This window comes from Microtus ochrogaster, assembly GCF_000317375.1.
Source record: "Microtus ochrogaster isolate Prairie Vole_2 chromosome 14 unlocalized genomic scaffold, MicOch1.0 chr14_random_2, whole genome shotgun sequence".
In the NCBI taxonomy this organism is placed as follows: domain Eukaryota; kingdom Metazoa; phylum Chordata; class Mammalia; order Rodentia; family Cricetidae; genus Microtus; species Microtus ochrogaster.
The window spans coordinates 9,252,791-9,269,092 of NW_004949097.1; the positions used below are offsets into that span (position 1 = coordinate 9,252,791).

Consider the following 16,302-nt stretch of genomic DNA (forward strand, 5'->3'; position numbering starts at 1 on the left):
GAGAGAGAGAGAGAGAGAGAGAGAGAGAGAGAGAGAGAGAGAGAATGTGTGTGGGGGTGTTGTTGCTGTTTTAGAAGCAAATGTCAGTGACAGAAGTAGATGATCTACCAAAGAGAAGAGACAATAACAACAATGTCTCTGTTTTACTAAAAATATATCTGAAGTATGGTATTCTACAGCTGCAATCCCATACTTGGGAGGTAGAGGATACAGAGCCCAAAGTAACTTTGGTTACACAGCGAGTTTGAGGTCAGCCTGGGCTACATGAAACCTTTTATCAGATAGATAGATAGATAGATAGATAGATAGATAGATAGATAGATAGATAAATAGATAGATAAATAGATAGATAGATAACCAGATAGATAGATGATAGGTACGTGACAGATAGATGATAGATAGATAGATAGATAGATAGATAGATAGATAGATAATATATAGAGAGATAAAATGAATGAATAAATAAATAAATAAGAAAAATAAGTAGAATGAATGAATTAATTAATTGCTGGCTGATGTTTCCGTCCTGCCTGGTTCCTATAGTTGTTAAGTCCCAAGTAAATCACACAGAAGTCTACATTAATTATAAAATGATTGGTCCAGTATCTCAGGCTTCTTATTAACTCTTATAACTTACATTAGCCCATAATACTTGTCTATGTTAGCTATGTGGCTTGGTACCTTAAATATCGAGGCATTCTCATCTTGCTTCCTCTGCGTCTGGGTCACCTCAAGCCCTTCCCTCTTCCCAGAATTCTCATCGCTCTGCCTTTATTTCCTGCCTGGTCACCTTGCCAATACTTTCAGCCTAGCTACTGAAAATTACTAAATTTACTAAAAATAATGCAAGTGACAGGATAAAAGACCATCGACTTACAGCAATTAATTAATAAAATAGGGGCCTGAGAGGCAGCTCAGCCGTTAGGAGTACTTAATGCTCTTGCAAAGGACACAGGACTCAGCACCCACAAGGCCACTCACAACTGCCTGTCAATCCAATTCTAGGAGCTCTAGTGCCGTCTTCTGGGCTTTGCTGGCATCTGCACACGTGTGATACATATGAACTGACACAAGCTTGCACACATCCTTATAAAATAAGATGAATCTTTATAAATGACGAAAAAGAAACAGCATTTGAAGTGTGGAACAGAGTACTTTAAACTTGGAATGAAGGCGCAGAAGGTAGAGGGCAGGTGCCCCACCCCACATTCTCTACCTACATCGGTTTTTATAAAACACTGATGGATTGGGTTGTTCCCTGTGTTTTTATTTATTTTCCAGAAATTTACATTATAGCAGCACTTTCTGGGTCACCTACTACTCAGCTAACCTAATGCATGAAGGATTTTTGTATATGTGACCAAGGTGTCAGTGGGTTAATGTGATGACAAGAATGGTGGCATTCTGTACCAGTGTGTGTGTGTGTGTGTGTGGTGTGATATGCTCTCGCGTGTGCACGCACATGCATATACTGTACACGTGCATATCCTTACATGTGTGCACACATGTGAAGAGCAGAAGTCAACAATGAGTGTCCTCCTCAATCCCTGTCCCTCCCTGGACCTGGAGCTCGCTGACCTGGCTGCACTAGCTGGCCAGTGAGCTCCAGGATCCTCCTGCCTCCGCTTTCACGGCACTGGGATTATGAGCACATGCCGCCATGCCTGGCTTTTGCTATTTTCACGGGGCACTAGGAGGGTGGAACTCACATCCTCAAGCTTGTGTGGCTAGTACTTCACCAGCTGAGCCATCTTCCTGGTCTGAACAGTGCTGTATTCTCATGAGAGAAAGCAATCAACCCACTTGTAACCCCAAACTCCATCCGGGCCCTACAGTCTCCTTTGGTCACAATGCCTTGAGTGGACACAGTGGGAAACACAATTGTGTCACACCCAAACCTGTGACTTCCTGCCTGGGGGCATCGGGAGGTTCCTGCAGTTCCCTAGCCATAGTTCCTCCATGACCGAACACTAGAATAACAACTTTGTGTGCCTTCCCGGGTCATAGTGAGAACTAAGAGAACTCTGCTAACAGTCTCTGATGTTTATACAGCCAAAGTTCAAAACCGTCCTGTCAGAAAGAACCCAATTGCGCATTTGTATTAAAAGTTGAGTCTCTCCTCTCCGACCACATATACAACTTGACTCCTGCCACATCAGAGCACATCCATTTTGCATGCTTTATTTGTAGATAAAGATGAGTTTTACAAATATTGTAGTCTCTGTGAACTGCTAAATTTTCCCTACCAGTGTGCTCTAGGAGCTGAACTTGCCTACACACCTATTAGCTGACCTGCTCCCGTGGTCAGCTTCTCTTTCTTACAAGCCTCGTGACTCCTGCCACACCAGGCCATCCAGGCAGAAATGTCTCCGTGTTGATTAAAACTCTCCCTTTCATCTGCTTGTGAGTAATACAAAAGCTGAATGTTCTGGTAACCACACACAGGTCAGCCAGCTATTGAATATCCATTGAAAGCAAACAGTGGTCACCGTAGGAATCTGGGGAGGAACTGGTCACAAAGTCTACTCTGGAAGCATCTACAAGCTCGTGGTGACACCATATCCATATGGTTTCCTGGGGGGTTGTGCAGAAGGGTGGACTCAGTCATCAAAACCCAGTTCCCATCAAGCGGTAGTGTGGATCTGATAGTGATTGCTCTGTCTAACTAACCTTTGCAAAGACAAGATGGCTTCCCAAATAAAACAAAGGCCTCTTAAGGACACTTTGATCTCGACTGCCCTTGTTAACATCTGAGAATCAAGTACAGGTTCTGCACTTTGCTAGAGAGTCTTCGTAACCTGTTTTGCCAATAGCGAATTAATTTTCAACTACAAATATTTTTCTTCTTCTGTGTTCCATGCTTCGTATAACTGGATCCATTTATATCTTCTACCACAGAGTAAAATCTCAAGAAAAATTTTGTCAATCAATAAACAGAGTCAATAAACAAACCAATAAAAATCCAAATCAAAACAACAATAAGATTTGCAGAACTGGTTTTCCCCGGTAACAGAGGGGTGCTGATAACAAGCCGGACTTCACATGCGGCTTGCTGGAATATACTGACACATAGTGAACCGGCTGCCTTCTGGTCTGTAAACACTCTTCCGGCATGATAGCCGGGGCACTTCCCTGCATCTCTTTCCTTAGGAAAAGTGCACTATGCGCTTAGCTCCTCAATTCCTAAATTTATAATTACATGGATTTACATAAAAGGCCCATTTAATACAGCCAAATTGCTTCTAATAAGGCATAATTGTATAAAGTGTCCCAAATTTCACATTATTGCTTGTTGGTACAATTGAGAGAGATATTAGTTGCGTAAAGTGTTTCCAAAACAGTGATGCTCGTGATCCTGAAAGAGATCCAAGAGCAGAAGAGGGGGATAGATGAGAGAGGGACGTGGTGAGCAGAAGACGCCACTCGGGAAAAACTGTGTGTGTGTGTGTGTGTGTGTGTGCGTGTGTGTGTGTGTAAGCATGCAGAACATTCCTCTGCACATAATCCGAAAGGTTCCAAAACTGTTGCCATGCTGTGGCTCTGAGCCACACGGTCGTCTTCAGCGTGTAATCATTACACACACGGTCGTCTTCAGCGTGTAATCGTTACACACGCAGTCGGTCTTCAGTGTGCAATCATTACATGCTCAGTTGTCTTCAGCGTGTAATCATTACACACTCAGTCAATCTTCAGTGTGTAATCAGTACACACACGGTCGTCTTCAGCGTGCAATCAGTACACATGCAGTCATCTTCAGTGTGTAATCCTTACACATGCAATAGTCTTCAGCGTGTACCTATTACTACCCCTGCCTTCTAAATGTCCTAGAGAAACTGAATTCAAGAATTTGTTATTGTTCTGAGACAGGGTCTCCTGTAGCCAGGAATGTCTCCAATTCCCTATGTAGCCAAGGATGACCCTAAACTTCTCATCCACCTCTCGAGTGCTGGAGCTAGAAGTGTGTCCTACCAAGTCCAGTTTTTATGCAAGTACCCTACCCACTGAGCCCCAGAGATTATTTTTTAAAGTGCTTCTTTTGGTTAAAGAATAAATGTGCACTTTGAAAAATGGGAAGTTGGTTTTTAACATTTTGAAGGATATGTTTAAAAAATGTCTATGCAAAGAACATTATGAGATGGTTGAAGAACATGCCTGGAAGACATTTTCAGCTGTAATCTGGGTACACTGTACAGGCAAGACTATGTGAAGACCCCTTCCCCCCACTGCCCAGACCACGTGCAGTCTAATCCCCCAGGTACTCAACAGTTCTGAACTTGTATAGATGGTATCAACAGCAGGTTGGGTAAAAGGCCAACCTAGTCGTGCTTATTTGGGATAAATGGGACACCACAAGATAATCCCTCGTGGTGCTTAGGCTGGCTCTTTTACATGTGAGGTTAAAAATATTCATCTTCCTAATGGTAGCCACACACACACACACACACACACACACACACACACACACACACCCAGCAGCAGTAGAATCTGTTTTTGCCAAAAAGCTTGACTCCCCCTTGGGCTATAGGGTAACTGAGAGCAAGAGGAGAGACTAGTGTCTCCTCCCATCTTGTGCCCACTCGTCGGGTGCTAAAGCAGAAATGTTACTGTTCTTAGCCCTTCTCTTGAGTCACCTTAAGTTCCAGGCAAATAAAACCACATAGGACAGGCCACCTCCACCCCAGATGAGGATAGTTATCTATGAGGGCAAGAATGTACCCTCCAGGGTGAACAGGCTAGCAATTTAAGGGAAGACTTAAGAATTGGCTTGCGGGTCAGGGTGAGAGCTGAGACAATGATGGGTCAGTGGTGGACAGAATCATGGAGCTACTTGGTTACGTGCAGCCTGCTGGAGCTGCTGGACCAGGCTGCTGCCTTGCAACCTCTGCTAACACTGCTTCACTTAGCGTTTAGAGGAAGCTCCTCAACTGTGATCCGGGGAAGCTTGCAGGTTTGGATAGGACGTAAATACGACAATGACACAGTATTCATAGAAGCATGTATAAAATCAGAATCGACTGAGGGATGTCTCCTTATCCTTCCTCTAACGGCCTAGGCAGAGGTAACGAAATACAGTGTAGTGCATCAGCCTGGTCAACCGTGCAGTTGGCATGTTCTCCCAACCCTAGGTTCTTCATTAGCTTTTCAGCCTCCTGTGGAAACCCGGGGACTGGAGTAGGTGCCTGACATCACTAAGGCTCCCTGTACCCTCACCTGCCTCCGCCTTCTGTGGGATTTATCCCACTCCTGTGATGTTCTTATTTCTCCTACACCTTCTCCCGTGTCTCGTGATACCCGAGCCACACTAACTGGAGCTGTAGAGAAGGCTGCTTCGTGAAGCTTCTCTGCTTTAGAGTTTATTAAACCTTGTTCCTCAGCCTCCGGTGGAACAAGGAAAGGATTTGGCTCCAGGGCCTCTTCTGCATCGCGTGTTGCACTCATGGTCTTAAATGAAAAGCTGTCCACTCCTTTCCCCAATATTCGTATACGTTGCAAAAATAAAGTCAAATGAAATAAATAGCAGCCAAGAAGAAAACACCGTCCTACAGTGGAAAATGACATTAGAGTACTCTTGAAGGAAAGGCAGGGACGGAAGGCACCCCCAGGTCCATACCTACACCCCACACCCCACTGCTACAAGTTTCACCAAAGGAGACAACATGCCTTGGTGGCAAAGTAACTCTCTTCTGAGAGGGTATGTGGCAAACTCTAGGAAAATGGCTCCACCCGAAACACTCAAATAATGTAGAGTTCCGTGTTGAATTAGAATTCATAGAGCACCACCCCCACCCTACATGTGACTCCAGTGTGTGTGTGTGTGTGAGTGTGTGTGTGTGTGTGTGTGTGTGTGTGTGTGTGTGAGTGTGTGTGGTGTGTGTTGTGTGTGTGTGTTGTACATGTAAAGCTGCTGGTCTGCACCCAGCCTTTTAGGTAGATGCCAGGAATCAAACTTGAGTCTCTGTCTGGTTCCAGAATCCTTGGGTTTCTGGTTCATAGTCATTCCTACATCCTTGAAATTTGGGGGTTCACCTGAAAGATTCCACCAGCCTCTCAGTGTTCTTTTTGCTTCCTCAATGAGACATGCTTTCCTTTTCCCACACTGTGTCTCCAATAAGCTGGGCTCTACAGGCCTCCTCAGCATTTGCCCAGACTTACAGTTGGGTGGTGTCTTCCCTTGGTCAGGCTTAGCAGTCTTTACCACTGCCCTGAAGGGGGTCTCTTGTCCTTTGCCACCACTCAGGTCTGTGTCCCCACCTCCCCATGCTGCTCAGTCCCTTGATCAAGATTCCTTCTGATGTGATTTACTCGCTGATCCTTCTTGCCACATTCAAAGTCACAACTCAGACCAAAACCCCATCTTTAGATCCCACTCGCTGCTTTCAAATGCCTCTGGGGAAAGCTAAGAAGAGAAGGGTACCCTCACAGTGACTAAAATGTTTATTCATGTGGAGTCAGCCCTGAGGAAAGAGCAGTTTGCAAGGCTTTAATCACCCAAGTAGACAATCTCAGGGAAGATCCTAGCCCTCGCTCTCCTCCCTGCTGCCCTCATGAGCAGCAGAGCTACCTCTGTTGCTGCCCAGCCTTCTCAGCTTTGAGATGCCTTGGGGGAAAGTTCCCTTGCTCCCTTTAGGGCACTCATAACCTCGCTTGTCTATGGGCTTGAAGAGAAACTAAAGACAGGGGACAGGAGATTAATTGCAAGCCACTAGGTTTGAAAGGCCGGGGGCTTATGGAAGGGTGGGACAAAAGAGAAGACTCAGAGGCCACGCTGTGGGTGCTCTCTTACCGCATGACAAAATCTGCTGCGTCTATGTCACGGCCACAGCCACTCATCTTCAGAATCCCACCGTTTCCCACCACCGCGCATTTCTTCAATGGCAGCTGGAAGGGGGTTGCCTAGCAACAGAAAACAAGGCGGGTTTTCACTGCAAAGGACACACAAGCGCTCAGAAATCATTATTGACAGCAGCAGACCTGAGGAATTTGAAGGCAGACTTGGCAGGGCCAAAAAGAACCCTGGGAAGAAGGAGGACGTCACTGAATTGCTGAGGAACAATCTGGCCTGTTTCTTAGGGGTGAAAAAAGGGCACGGGGTGGGGGTGGGGAGTAAAGCAAAACAAACAAACAAAAAGTCCCTGGAATATATTTAAATGAAGTGGAGTTATTGCTTTGTTTTGTTTTGTTTCTTCTCAAATTGGTCGAGCATACAGCACAAGGTGTTTGCGAGGGAATACAGAAAAGTCCAAACTAAACACACGATTGCTTCTAAAGGCCTTAATCAGGAAACAAAGCCAAATGAGTTCTGTTCTCCATGTGAGTGCAAAGACACCATGGGCCGTCCACTCCCCAACAGCGTCTGGGTATTTCTTCTGTTAACTGCTGGAGACAGCGAGGACACAGAAGTCTGAGGCGGCAAGATTCCCAGTGTGGGGTACGAAGAGAGAAAGGAGGGGCAAGAGTGTGAACTTCAGCCACCAGCTAAACTGTACCATGAAGTTGCTGACTTCACCAAGGTGGAAGCCTCAGCAACTGCTATGTGACACCCTAAAGGAGCAGGCAGTACTGTCCCCCGGGCCTCAGACAAAGCTTTAGCACCTGAAGGATCAGTAGAGGGCTAGGGAGATGGCTCAGGCAGTCAAGTGCTTGCCTAGCGAGTGTGAATCCTGAACGTGAGCTGTACAACTTGTATGAAAAAGCAGAATGTGACCGTGTGTGCTTGAATCCCAGCGGTGGGGGTGGGATGGGGCGGGGATTGAAGACAAGGAGATTCTGGAGCTCACTGGCCAGGTAGCCCATCCAACTCATGAGCTCCAGGCTAGGTGCAAGATCCTTCCCCATAAACAAGACATAAAGCAATTAAAAGAGACACCCGGTGCTGACCTTTGGCCCTCAGGCATGCACACACACACACACACACACACACACACACACACACACACACGAATACTCAGGATCCTGCCAGGCAGGGGACGCAGTACAAACAAGGGCGACAGTGTTTGCTGGAAGAAAACACGCTGTTGTGAGCAGAACACTCTGGGTGGCTCTGTTTAGAACTTGGGAGCCATTAAGGGACAGGTGACTTGTGTCAAAGCAGACAGCATGTGACTTTCTTCTGCAAATATCGAGCTAGACTACAAAGAAAATGTTCTGTGTGGCTGAGTGCTCCCTGGAGCGCTATTTATAGAGCCAGGGAATATGGAAACCCAGTAATAGTCCCTGAACGTGAAGTGAATCATTTGGCCTCTTGTAGCTGGGTCAGCAAGAACTGCCGGGTACCCAGGCTCCTTGAAGCTGCTGGAACAGAACACAGTCTTCGGAGTACTTGGGGGGAAAGACCTAGAATAGACACATAACTGGTCTAGAAAACAGCCAGATTGATAGGTCATGTCATTTGCATGTGATCCATTTGCATGAGATCCACGCAAATGATACGGACTATACCAAAGACAAAATGGAATTAGCTCATGAATATACAATAAAAGGCTCCTGCCTAGGCATGAAGTAATAACTCAGCCAGGAAAAAAATTCCCAAGAGTCTCTGCTTTCATTGGTAGCTGAAGGAGGCACTTAGTCCAATGTGAGAAGATTTTATTCTCTTGATTTCTAGTGGTAAAATGAACAGCCAGAGCTATGTAAATATTGGTGATAAATATGTGGTGTTTGGAGTGTAATGTCTAAGCAGTTTTCTACTGGGAGAAAAGAACTGCATTTCCACAGCAGAGATCAGCCCAGTAAACTGCTCCCGAGTGAGGTGCATGAGGGGAGACGGGCAAGGGAAAGCAGCTTGGTTTAGAGCAATGCATATTTTTCTTAGTCATTCCTAAAAAGAAGATTTGGAATCAACACTCAAAACACAGCAATATCTCCCATTGGTGAGATGGAAAGCTGGGGACTGACGCTCATGTCGGCTTGTTTGTATATTCCACAATGTTTTTTGTGACATGTGAGGGGTAGGGACAAAGCAAAACCCGTGTTTCCTGGGCACTCACACTCTATAACAGAGAAGGGTAAAGGAATGCAGGGGAATGAACGGTGGGGCAGATGGTGAGGTGGTCCGTGGAGAGAAACAGGGCATAGGCATAAGAGGGTCCGGACACACTTCTGAGAGTAGCTGCAGAGGTCAGCGGGTGATCAACCACCGTGCATAGGAAACCCTTGAGCAGATCCTGGAGGAGCTGAGAATGTGGGAACTTAGGGATGTGCAGAGCCCACTGGCACAAACACCTTGAGGAGGGAGCATTCCTGGGGTGAGATGGGGGTCAAGAGCCGCTTTTGTCTGCAGATGGGTCAGGAGAGAGAGAGAGAGAGAGAGATAAAGACTAGTAAGAACGTGTGGGAAGCGAGGTGAAGGCCATGTAGGGAGCCATAAAAACAGTGATTTTTATTCTAAGATGAGACCCAAGTCAACGGAAATGGGCAGGAGGTGGCATCATGACCCACGCTGCAGTGACAAGCTGAGGAGAGTCTGGGCAGGAAAAGGGGCCAGGGAGGAGTCTGGCGCCATATTCCTGACCAGGGACTTTAGTGAGCTGGAACAGGGAGAGGAGAAGGCAAAGAGGTCAGATTATGGAAGGATCGGGAGCAAGTGCTGAACGGATTTGCTGGTGTGCAGAAAGAAAGGAAGGAGAGAGAAGAGAGAAAAAGAGAGGGATAGGGAATGGCGCCAAGAGTTTGGTTTTCAACAGATGACCAGCTGCTTCCTGGGCTATAGACCACAGTAGGAGTGTGGACGGGGACTGATTAAGAAGTCAGCATTGAGAACATCAAGGGTGCTGTGACCTTCAGATGTCCAAGTGGCCTCGTCAGGTGTGTGACTAAGCACACAGTCAGGAACTTGTCTGTGTGAGGTAAAAAAAACGAAGAGTGTCTTAGTTAGGATTTCTATTGCTGTAAAGAGACACCATAACCACGGCAACTCTTATCAAGTAAAACATTCAACTGGAGTGACTGGCTTAAGAGTTCAGAGATTCAATCCATTATCAACATGGTGGGACATGGAGGCATGCACGCAGACACGGTGCTGGAAAGCAGCTGAGCCTCTAAGTCCCAATCACCAGGTTATGGGACAGGGGAGCAGACGTCACAAACCCCTATGCTCTGTTCCCTCCCTCCGCAGGGAGGCCATACTGTGCAGGATGCTGTGGGACATCTGCGACCCGGGAAGAGCAACCCACTGAACTCCCAGCCTGTTTCTATTCCTTGTCTTCCCCACCAGAGTTCATGGACTTGTCTACACCTTGGCAATTCTAGATTTCCAGTGCTTCCATGGACAAAACAAGGGGCAATTTGTTAAACTGTCTAACTTGGTCTTAACAATAAAGAACCATTTTATTAGCAGAAAAATTTAAGGAATTGATGTCTATACCCTTAGCATCACCCCAAAGTCCAAAGCACAACTTGAGGACTTAGGAAAAGCAGAGTGAGCTGACTTTTACCTGGCATTTGCTTGCTCCTTCATTTTCTTAACTGCTGAACTCACAGAGGAAATTCATCTCACTTCATTTCAATGAATGCTCTCAAGTGCCTGAGAACACTCTGCTGGCAACGCTAACATACCAGCGAATGATAACACTACACCAAAGCTTTCAACGAGAAAAACCTATGGGTGTTATCTACCTAATAATAATGGGGTAATGATATCTTTGTCTAGTTTAGGTCCAGGGTGCTGGGCAACAGTTGGGGCTGCCCAGAATATTAAGGGATCTCCTTCTAGCATACTATACATGAGACAAATCATGTGACTCTTAGGATTTTAAGGGTGTGTCTCTAGGAAGGCCTTCCATGCTGTTTTCTGATGTATCTCCTTGCATATTGCTGTGGCCACGTATGGTAGCAAGCTGCCACACCCCTGCTCATATTAATAAAAAGTATTACTGTAAGTGAAAGGATTGATTAGAACATTAGCTGGATGAAACCCAGAGATAAGGTCATCTGATTTAGAGTCCCATTTCCCAGGCACCTCAACTTCTCAGTGCCCCATAGGAAAGCAAGTGTGATAAGAATGCCCTACTCAGAGTTAAGGAAGGTGAGGTCATTGAACACCACCATATATGATTTGTACACTACAATACATTTATTTATATAAAAATCAACATCGCTATACACAAAGTTATATTCCTTCATGGGGCCTTGCTGTGGGGATTTGGATGGAAATGCCCTCCCGTTGACTCACGAGTCTGATCTCCAGCCGGTAGTGCAGTTTGGGAAGTTTTTGGAACCTTTCAGAAGTGGAGCCTCATTGGAGGAAGTGTGTCACTGGGAGTGGGCCTTGAGTCTGGATAGCTTAGATCTACTTCCTCTTCGTTCCCTGAGCACGAATGGATTCGGTGTGACGAGCCAGCCCTTGCTCCCACCAGCACCTTCCCTGTCTCTGCCATTGTGTTCCTGCAATGGTGGACTGTGTCCCCCTGGAAATGCAGGCCCAAAACCCCTACTTTTCTCTTAAGATATTTTTCAGGGTATTTTCTTCCAGCAAGGCAACAGTAAATAAGACGCTCGGCGTATTACTAAAACACGACCACGTATACCACATCTTTGTGTGAGATCACTTTAGTTTAGAGGATTCACATAGATTTTTTAGCAAAATCAGATTTTCAAACCATTGGTCTCTTTGAAGATGTATCTACAACACATAAAAAGAACTATGAGATTTAAAATGTGAAGGCTTTTTTGTTGAGAAGCTTTTGGAACCTTTCTCTGTCCAATCAAATACTAAACAGGATGGTTCCATGTGTTCCATGGATTGGTGGCCGAGCAGCCTAAATGCTTTGCTTTGATAAACACCATGACCAAAAGCAACTTATGGAAGAAAGAATTTATTTGGGGTTGTGGCTCCATAGGGATAAGAGTCCAGTGTGGTGGGGAGGCGTGGCAGCAGGAGTAGGAATCTTCAAACACAAGTGTGAAGCTGAGACGGGAAACAGAAAGTGGGGAGAGGCTGTGGACACACAAAGCGGACCTCAGGATGATGCTCTTCCTCCAGCTAGGCTGCCCCAGCTAACAGTACCACTGCCTGGAGATGATGGAGTGTCCAAACCGCAGAGCCTAGAGGAGCATGGTCATTTAATTCACTGTGGTTTCCTTTTGATGCAGCAGACGAATCAATTAATCTTCAGACCTAAAGAACAAATCCTATCACCCTCGTTAAAAGGAAGGTGGTTTGTAAAGCTGGTCATCTGAGAGCCCCCCCCCCCCCGCCTTATCTTCCACACCTCACCTCTGAGCCTTGTTTTAGTGCTAGTGACCAACTTCTATGTTCACTCAACAGCCATTTGATAAGCATCTGTTATGGGTAGAGAGCTGCTAGGAAAGCTGGGGTGTGCCCTGTTCCTATGGCTTGTGTCTAGCAGAATGCAAACCAGGCGTCAACAACATGCTGGGTCCATGCGGAGTACGGAAGTAAGAGGCCGGGGTTTCTCATCTATTAGATAGCATTCAGAAAGCTAATATGTGAAAGCAAGTGGAAATTAGACTCTTGGGTGCTCTGCACCACGAATGATAGTGAAGTATTTTTGAAGGCTAGAAGACATTTTTTTTTTAACTATCTGTTTTATTGTGTATGTGTTGTGGGCACAAAAGTGACAGCGCCATTATGGAGGTCAAAGGGCAACTCTGTAGAGCACTTTCTCTCCTTCCACATTTAGGTTACGGTTAGGAACCAGACTTTGGCCACCAGGCTTGCATAGCAAGCGCCTTTAACTGTTGAACAATCTTGCCATCCCTGAAAGCTAGAAGAACTTTGTCAGCCACCAACTCCAACAGCCAACTGTGAAAATATTCTTGGCCAATACAATGACTTGTGAAAAAAATTCATCAGCATCTGAAAACTGAAGCCTGGGGGCTTGTGCCTTATGCAAACAGTACCAGAACACCCCTGAATGGTTTTCTAATTAAAAGAATGAAGAAATGCCAATCAGAGTCAGTCACAAAGTCAGATGCCTCCACTCTTCCTCCGTCCCTTGGGCTGTCTCCCCAGCCAAGTGTAGAGCCAATGCTATGACCTCAGTTCCTGGTATGAAGAGATCAGTGTGCCCACTCACCCATCTTAGACATAACCATTGTCTAGAGTGAGTGTCCTAGCTAGAGTCACTGCTGCTGTGCTGAAACACCGTGACCCTCAGAGGGTGGGAAGGAAAGGGTTATTTGGTTTATGCCTCCATATCACTATACTCCATGGGACCAAGAGTGCCAACACAAAACAAAAAATCCACAATAAAAGCATGGAGTATGGCCAGGCAGTGGTGATACACACCTTTAATCCCAGCACTTGGCAGGCAGAGGCAAGCAGATCTCTGTGAGTCTGAGGCCAGCCTGGTCTGAAGAGCGAGTTCCAGGATAGCCAGGGCTGTTATAGAGAAAACTCATCTTGGGAAACAACAACAACAGAAAAAAATTCACATAAAACAAAAAACATCAAGTTATTTTGTGTGTTGTTTCCATTGCTTTCAGGTTGGTTTTCCTTTTTCTTTGCTCGTTCTTAGCATAATTCTGCTAAGACAGGGTCCACTATGTGACCCAGGCCAGCCTTCAACTCATGACGTAGCTGAGGCTGGCTTTGCACTTCTGATCCTCCTGCTTCTGCCTCCCAAATTGCTAGGATAGCAGGTGTGATGCCAGACCTGACTCCCATGGTTTTACGGTCAATACAGGGCATATCTGATCATTAGAATCCTCACTGTACTCTCCTGCTTCAGTGTGATGGTCTTCAGTACCCTGGATGAGTTTTGCCTGCCACTGGCTCTTCTGCCAGCTTCCTCCCCCACTTTCTAGTCCCCCTTGCTAGCCCTGGTTTACACCTTCTGCTTTGTTGCTCTTTTGTAGGGTGGATACCATAACCATTTAGGAACAAATGCTATTTTCAAAGTTCAAAATAACAGAGCTACCATAGCTAAGATTTGCTGATTTCATTATGAGTGTAACTTCAGGTTGTACTCTCTGAGCTAAGAGTTGATGCAAATTTTCTCACTTGACAATGCAAAGGGGATAAAACCAGAAGGAAGGGTTCATGCTTTTGTTGTCAGTGGGAGCAATGAGGTTTTATGATTATTTGTTTGTTCACACCGTCTCCCTCCAACCTTTTTCTCCTTGGCGGTAACAGAGAAGAAGGCTCCCTTACATGTTAAAGGTTAAAGCCAGAAAAACATATCTCTTAGCCATCAAATGAGACTTTAGAAAGAGTGACTACCAGTATTAAGTATGGAGCTTAAACCATATCAGACAAGTAGACGTTTTGCATTGCTAACCTTTTAAATGACCCCAAAGATTGGCAGCACCATGCCAACTGCTATTAGTCGCCATGTCAAAACATATGCCCACTTTTCTTGATGAAGATTTCAAGTTTTTGACCATAAGGACATCAACGCAGCCCTCCCTGCATCCAGCCCAATCCTTTCTCTTTCCCCTCACCGACCACTGGAGTTGAATGCCCACACTTAATTATACTTCACTCACACACATAATTTAATTTCTTGCACATATGTTAATTATACCCTCAACCTAAGCGTCTAAACACACCCCGTCCCTTCTTCAAGTCTAATTATAGCCCCCCTCTTATGAATGTAATTACACTATCATCCACCCATCTGATTATGCCCTCCTCAACATATTTAATTGCATTGCCCTGTTCAAGGACCTAATTATATTGGAAGCAACACACCAATTAAGTCCCAACCCTCCACCAATATCCCTCAGATGCATATAACTGTGTCTCTGGCTCAATGGCTTCATTTCGTCAACTAAAGATGAACAGTTTCCCAGTAATAAAATCCCTAACAAGCAGGATACCCTCTGGCCAAGCAAAACAGAGATGCCGTTAAGTCAAAGAAGCCCCAGCTCTTTCCAAGAGGTAAACCGGAATGCGTTTGCCCTTCCCATCATTTGACGAGGCCCTTGGGGGTCCAAATTAAATTTCCAGCAGCATTCTTCCTTTTCATGCGGGAGCATGTGTGTGAAGAACAATATCTAGTAATTAGTTTGTTTATTGAAAGGACAATGCTTCTTATGACAGATATTTAGTTACTGAATTCTGTTGAAAAGATTATCCCAAGCTTTCTCTAGGGCTATGTAAGTACCGACTGTACAACACTTGTAGATCTCTTCATTCAAAAGCATTTAAAAGTGGCAGTTGTGTGAGAACGATTTCCCTAGAACTTCGATGCCGAGGTTGGTATCCCCTCTCTACTAACATCATTATGATTTGAGAAAGGTAAGTCAGTAGTATGTTTTCTATAGAACATGTGAAACTGGGAATTGAATCATGTGAATATTTATATACTGAGCATTCTCTGTGTTGGGGGGCAGAACTCAAAGCGGGGTATCATCCTCAATCACTCTCGACCTCATCTTTTAGAAACAGGGTCTCTCACTGAACCTGAGCCTTGCAGAGCTGGCTAGACTGGAGGGACCCTCCTGCCTCTACATCCCCAGTACTGGAATTATAAGTAAATGGCATACAAGGTTTTTGACATGGGTGCTTGGGATTGAACTCAGGACCTCTTGCTTGCAAGGCAGCCACAAACTGGTACTTTTGTTTATTAAAATGTGTTGTTAAAACCACTATAAAAAGTAACGCTATGAAATTTTGCATATTTTGCATACAGTCTTTTAGCTGAGGGCACAACCCCATATGGTATGACTCCATGTGACCATTTAGAAGACTTATGGATCATCTCTTAGGCACTGCCCAATTAATTATTTATTGCTGGTGTCATTTCTGCCTGCAGAGTGCCAAAGCAAAGACAGAGACTGTACCTTACACCATGTCTCTGTGTGGCTCCATTTTAGAATTCATCAGAATTTACTGGAGCTGTTGTTCTCCCCGTGGTGTAAGGAGATATAAGGACACATAACATTTCAAAGCAGCAGAAAGTCTCCTCCATGGTGGGACTGAAAGAAGGAAGGACTGACGCTCCCATCATCACTAGGCCCTGTGCTTGCCCATCCTTCACTGGGAACGGCCTAGGGAGCAACACCTTCCTGTTAGTACAGCGGTTCTCAACCTGTGGGTCAGGGCGCCATTAGTCCAACAAAACTATTTGCATTATGATTCATAAAAGTAGCAAAATTACAGTTATGAAGTAGCAATAAATATAATTTTAGGGTTGGGGTCACCACAACATGAGGAACGGTATTAAGGGTCTCTGCATTAGGAAGGGTAAGAACCACTGTATTAGTGAGGCTTTCTTCTGAACCCCATCAGCCTTCAACCAACTCCCAGCTTCAGTGTTTCCCCTCCTACTCTATTGAGCCACGGTTCTGTGGGTACACTGGTGCCCGCTCCATAAGCTCTGAGGACTAAGGAGTCAT

At 45.4% G+C, this 16,302-nt stretch overlaps 1 protein-coding gene across 1 annotated transcript in view; it reads right to left on the minus strand.

The window, feature by feature from the left end:
• Positions 1–16,302, minus strand: part of St8sia1 (ST8 alpha-N-acetyl-neuraminide alpha-2,8-sialyltransferase 1) — a 137,610-nt gene that overhangs the window by 43,268 nt on the left and 78,040 nt on the right. Inside the window, exon 3 of the mRNA XM_013352808.2 lies at positions 6,785–6,894. Within this exon, the coding sequence (XP_013208262.2) occupies positions 6,785–6,894 (110 nt within the window). The remainder of the gene's footprint in view (positions 1–6,784; positions 6,895–16,302) is intronic.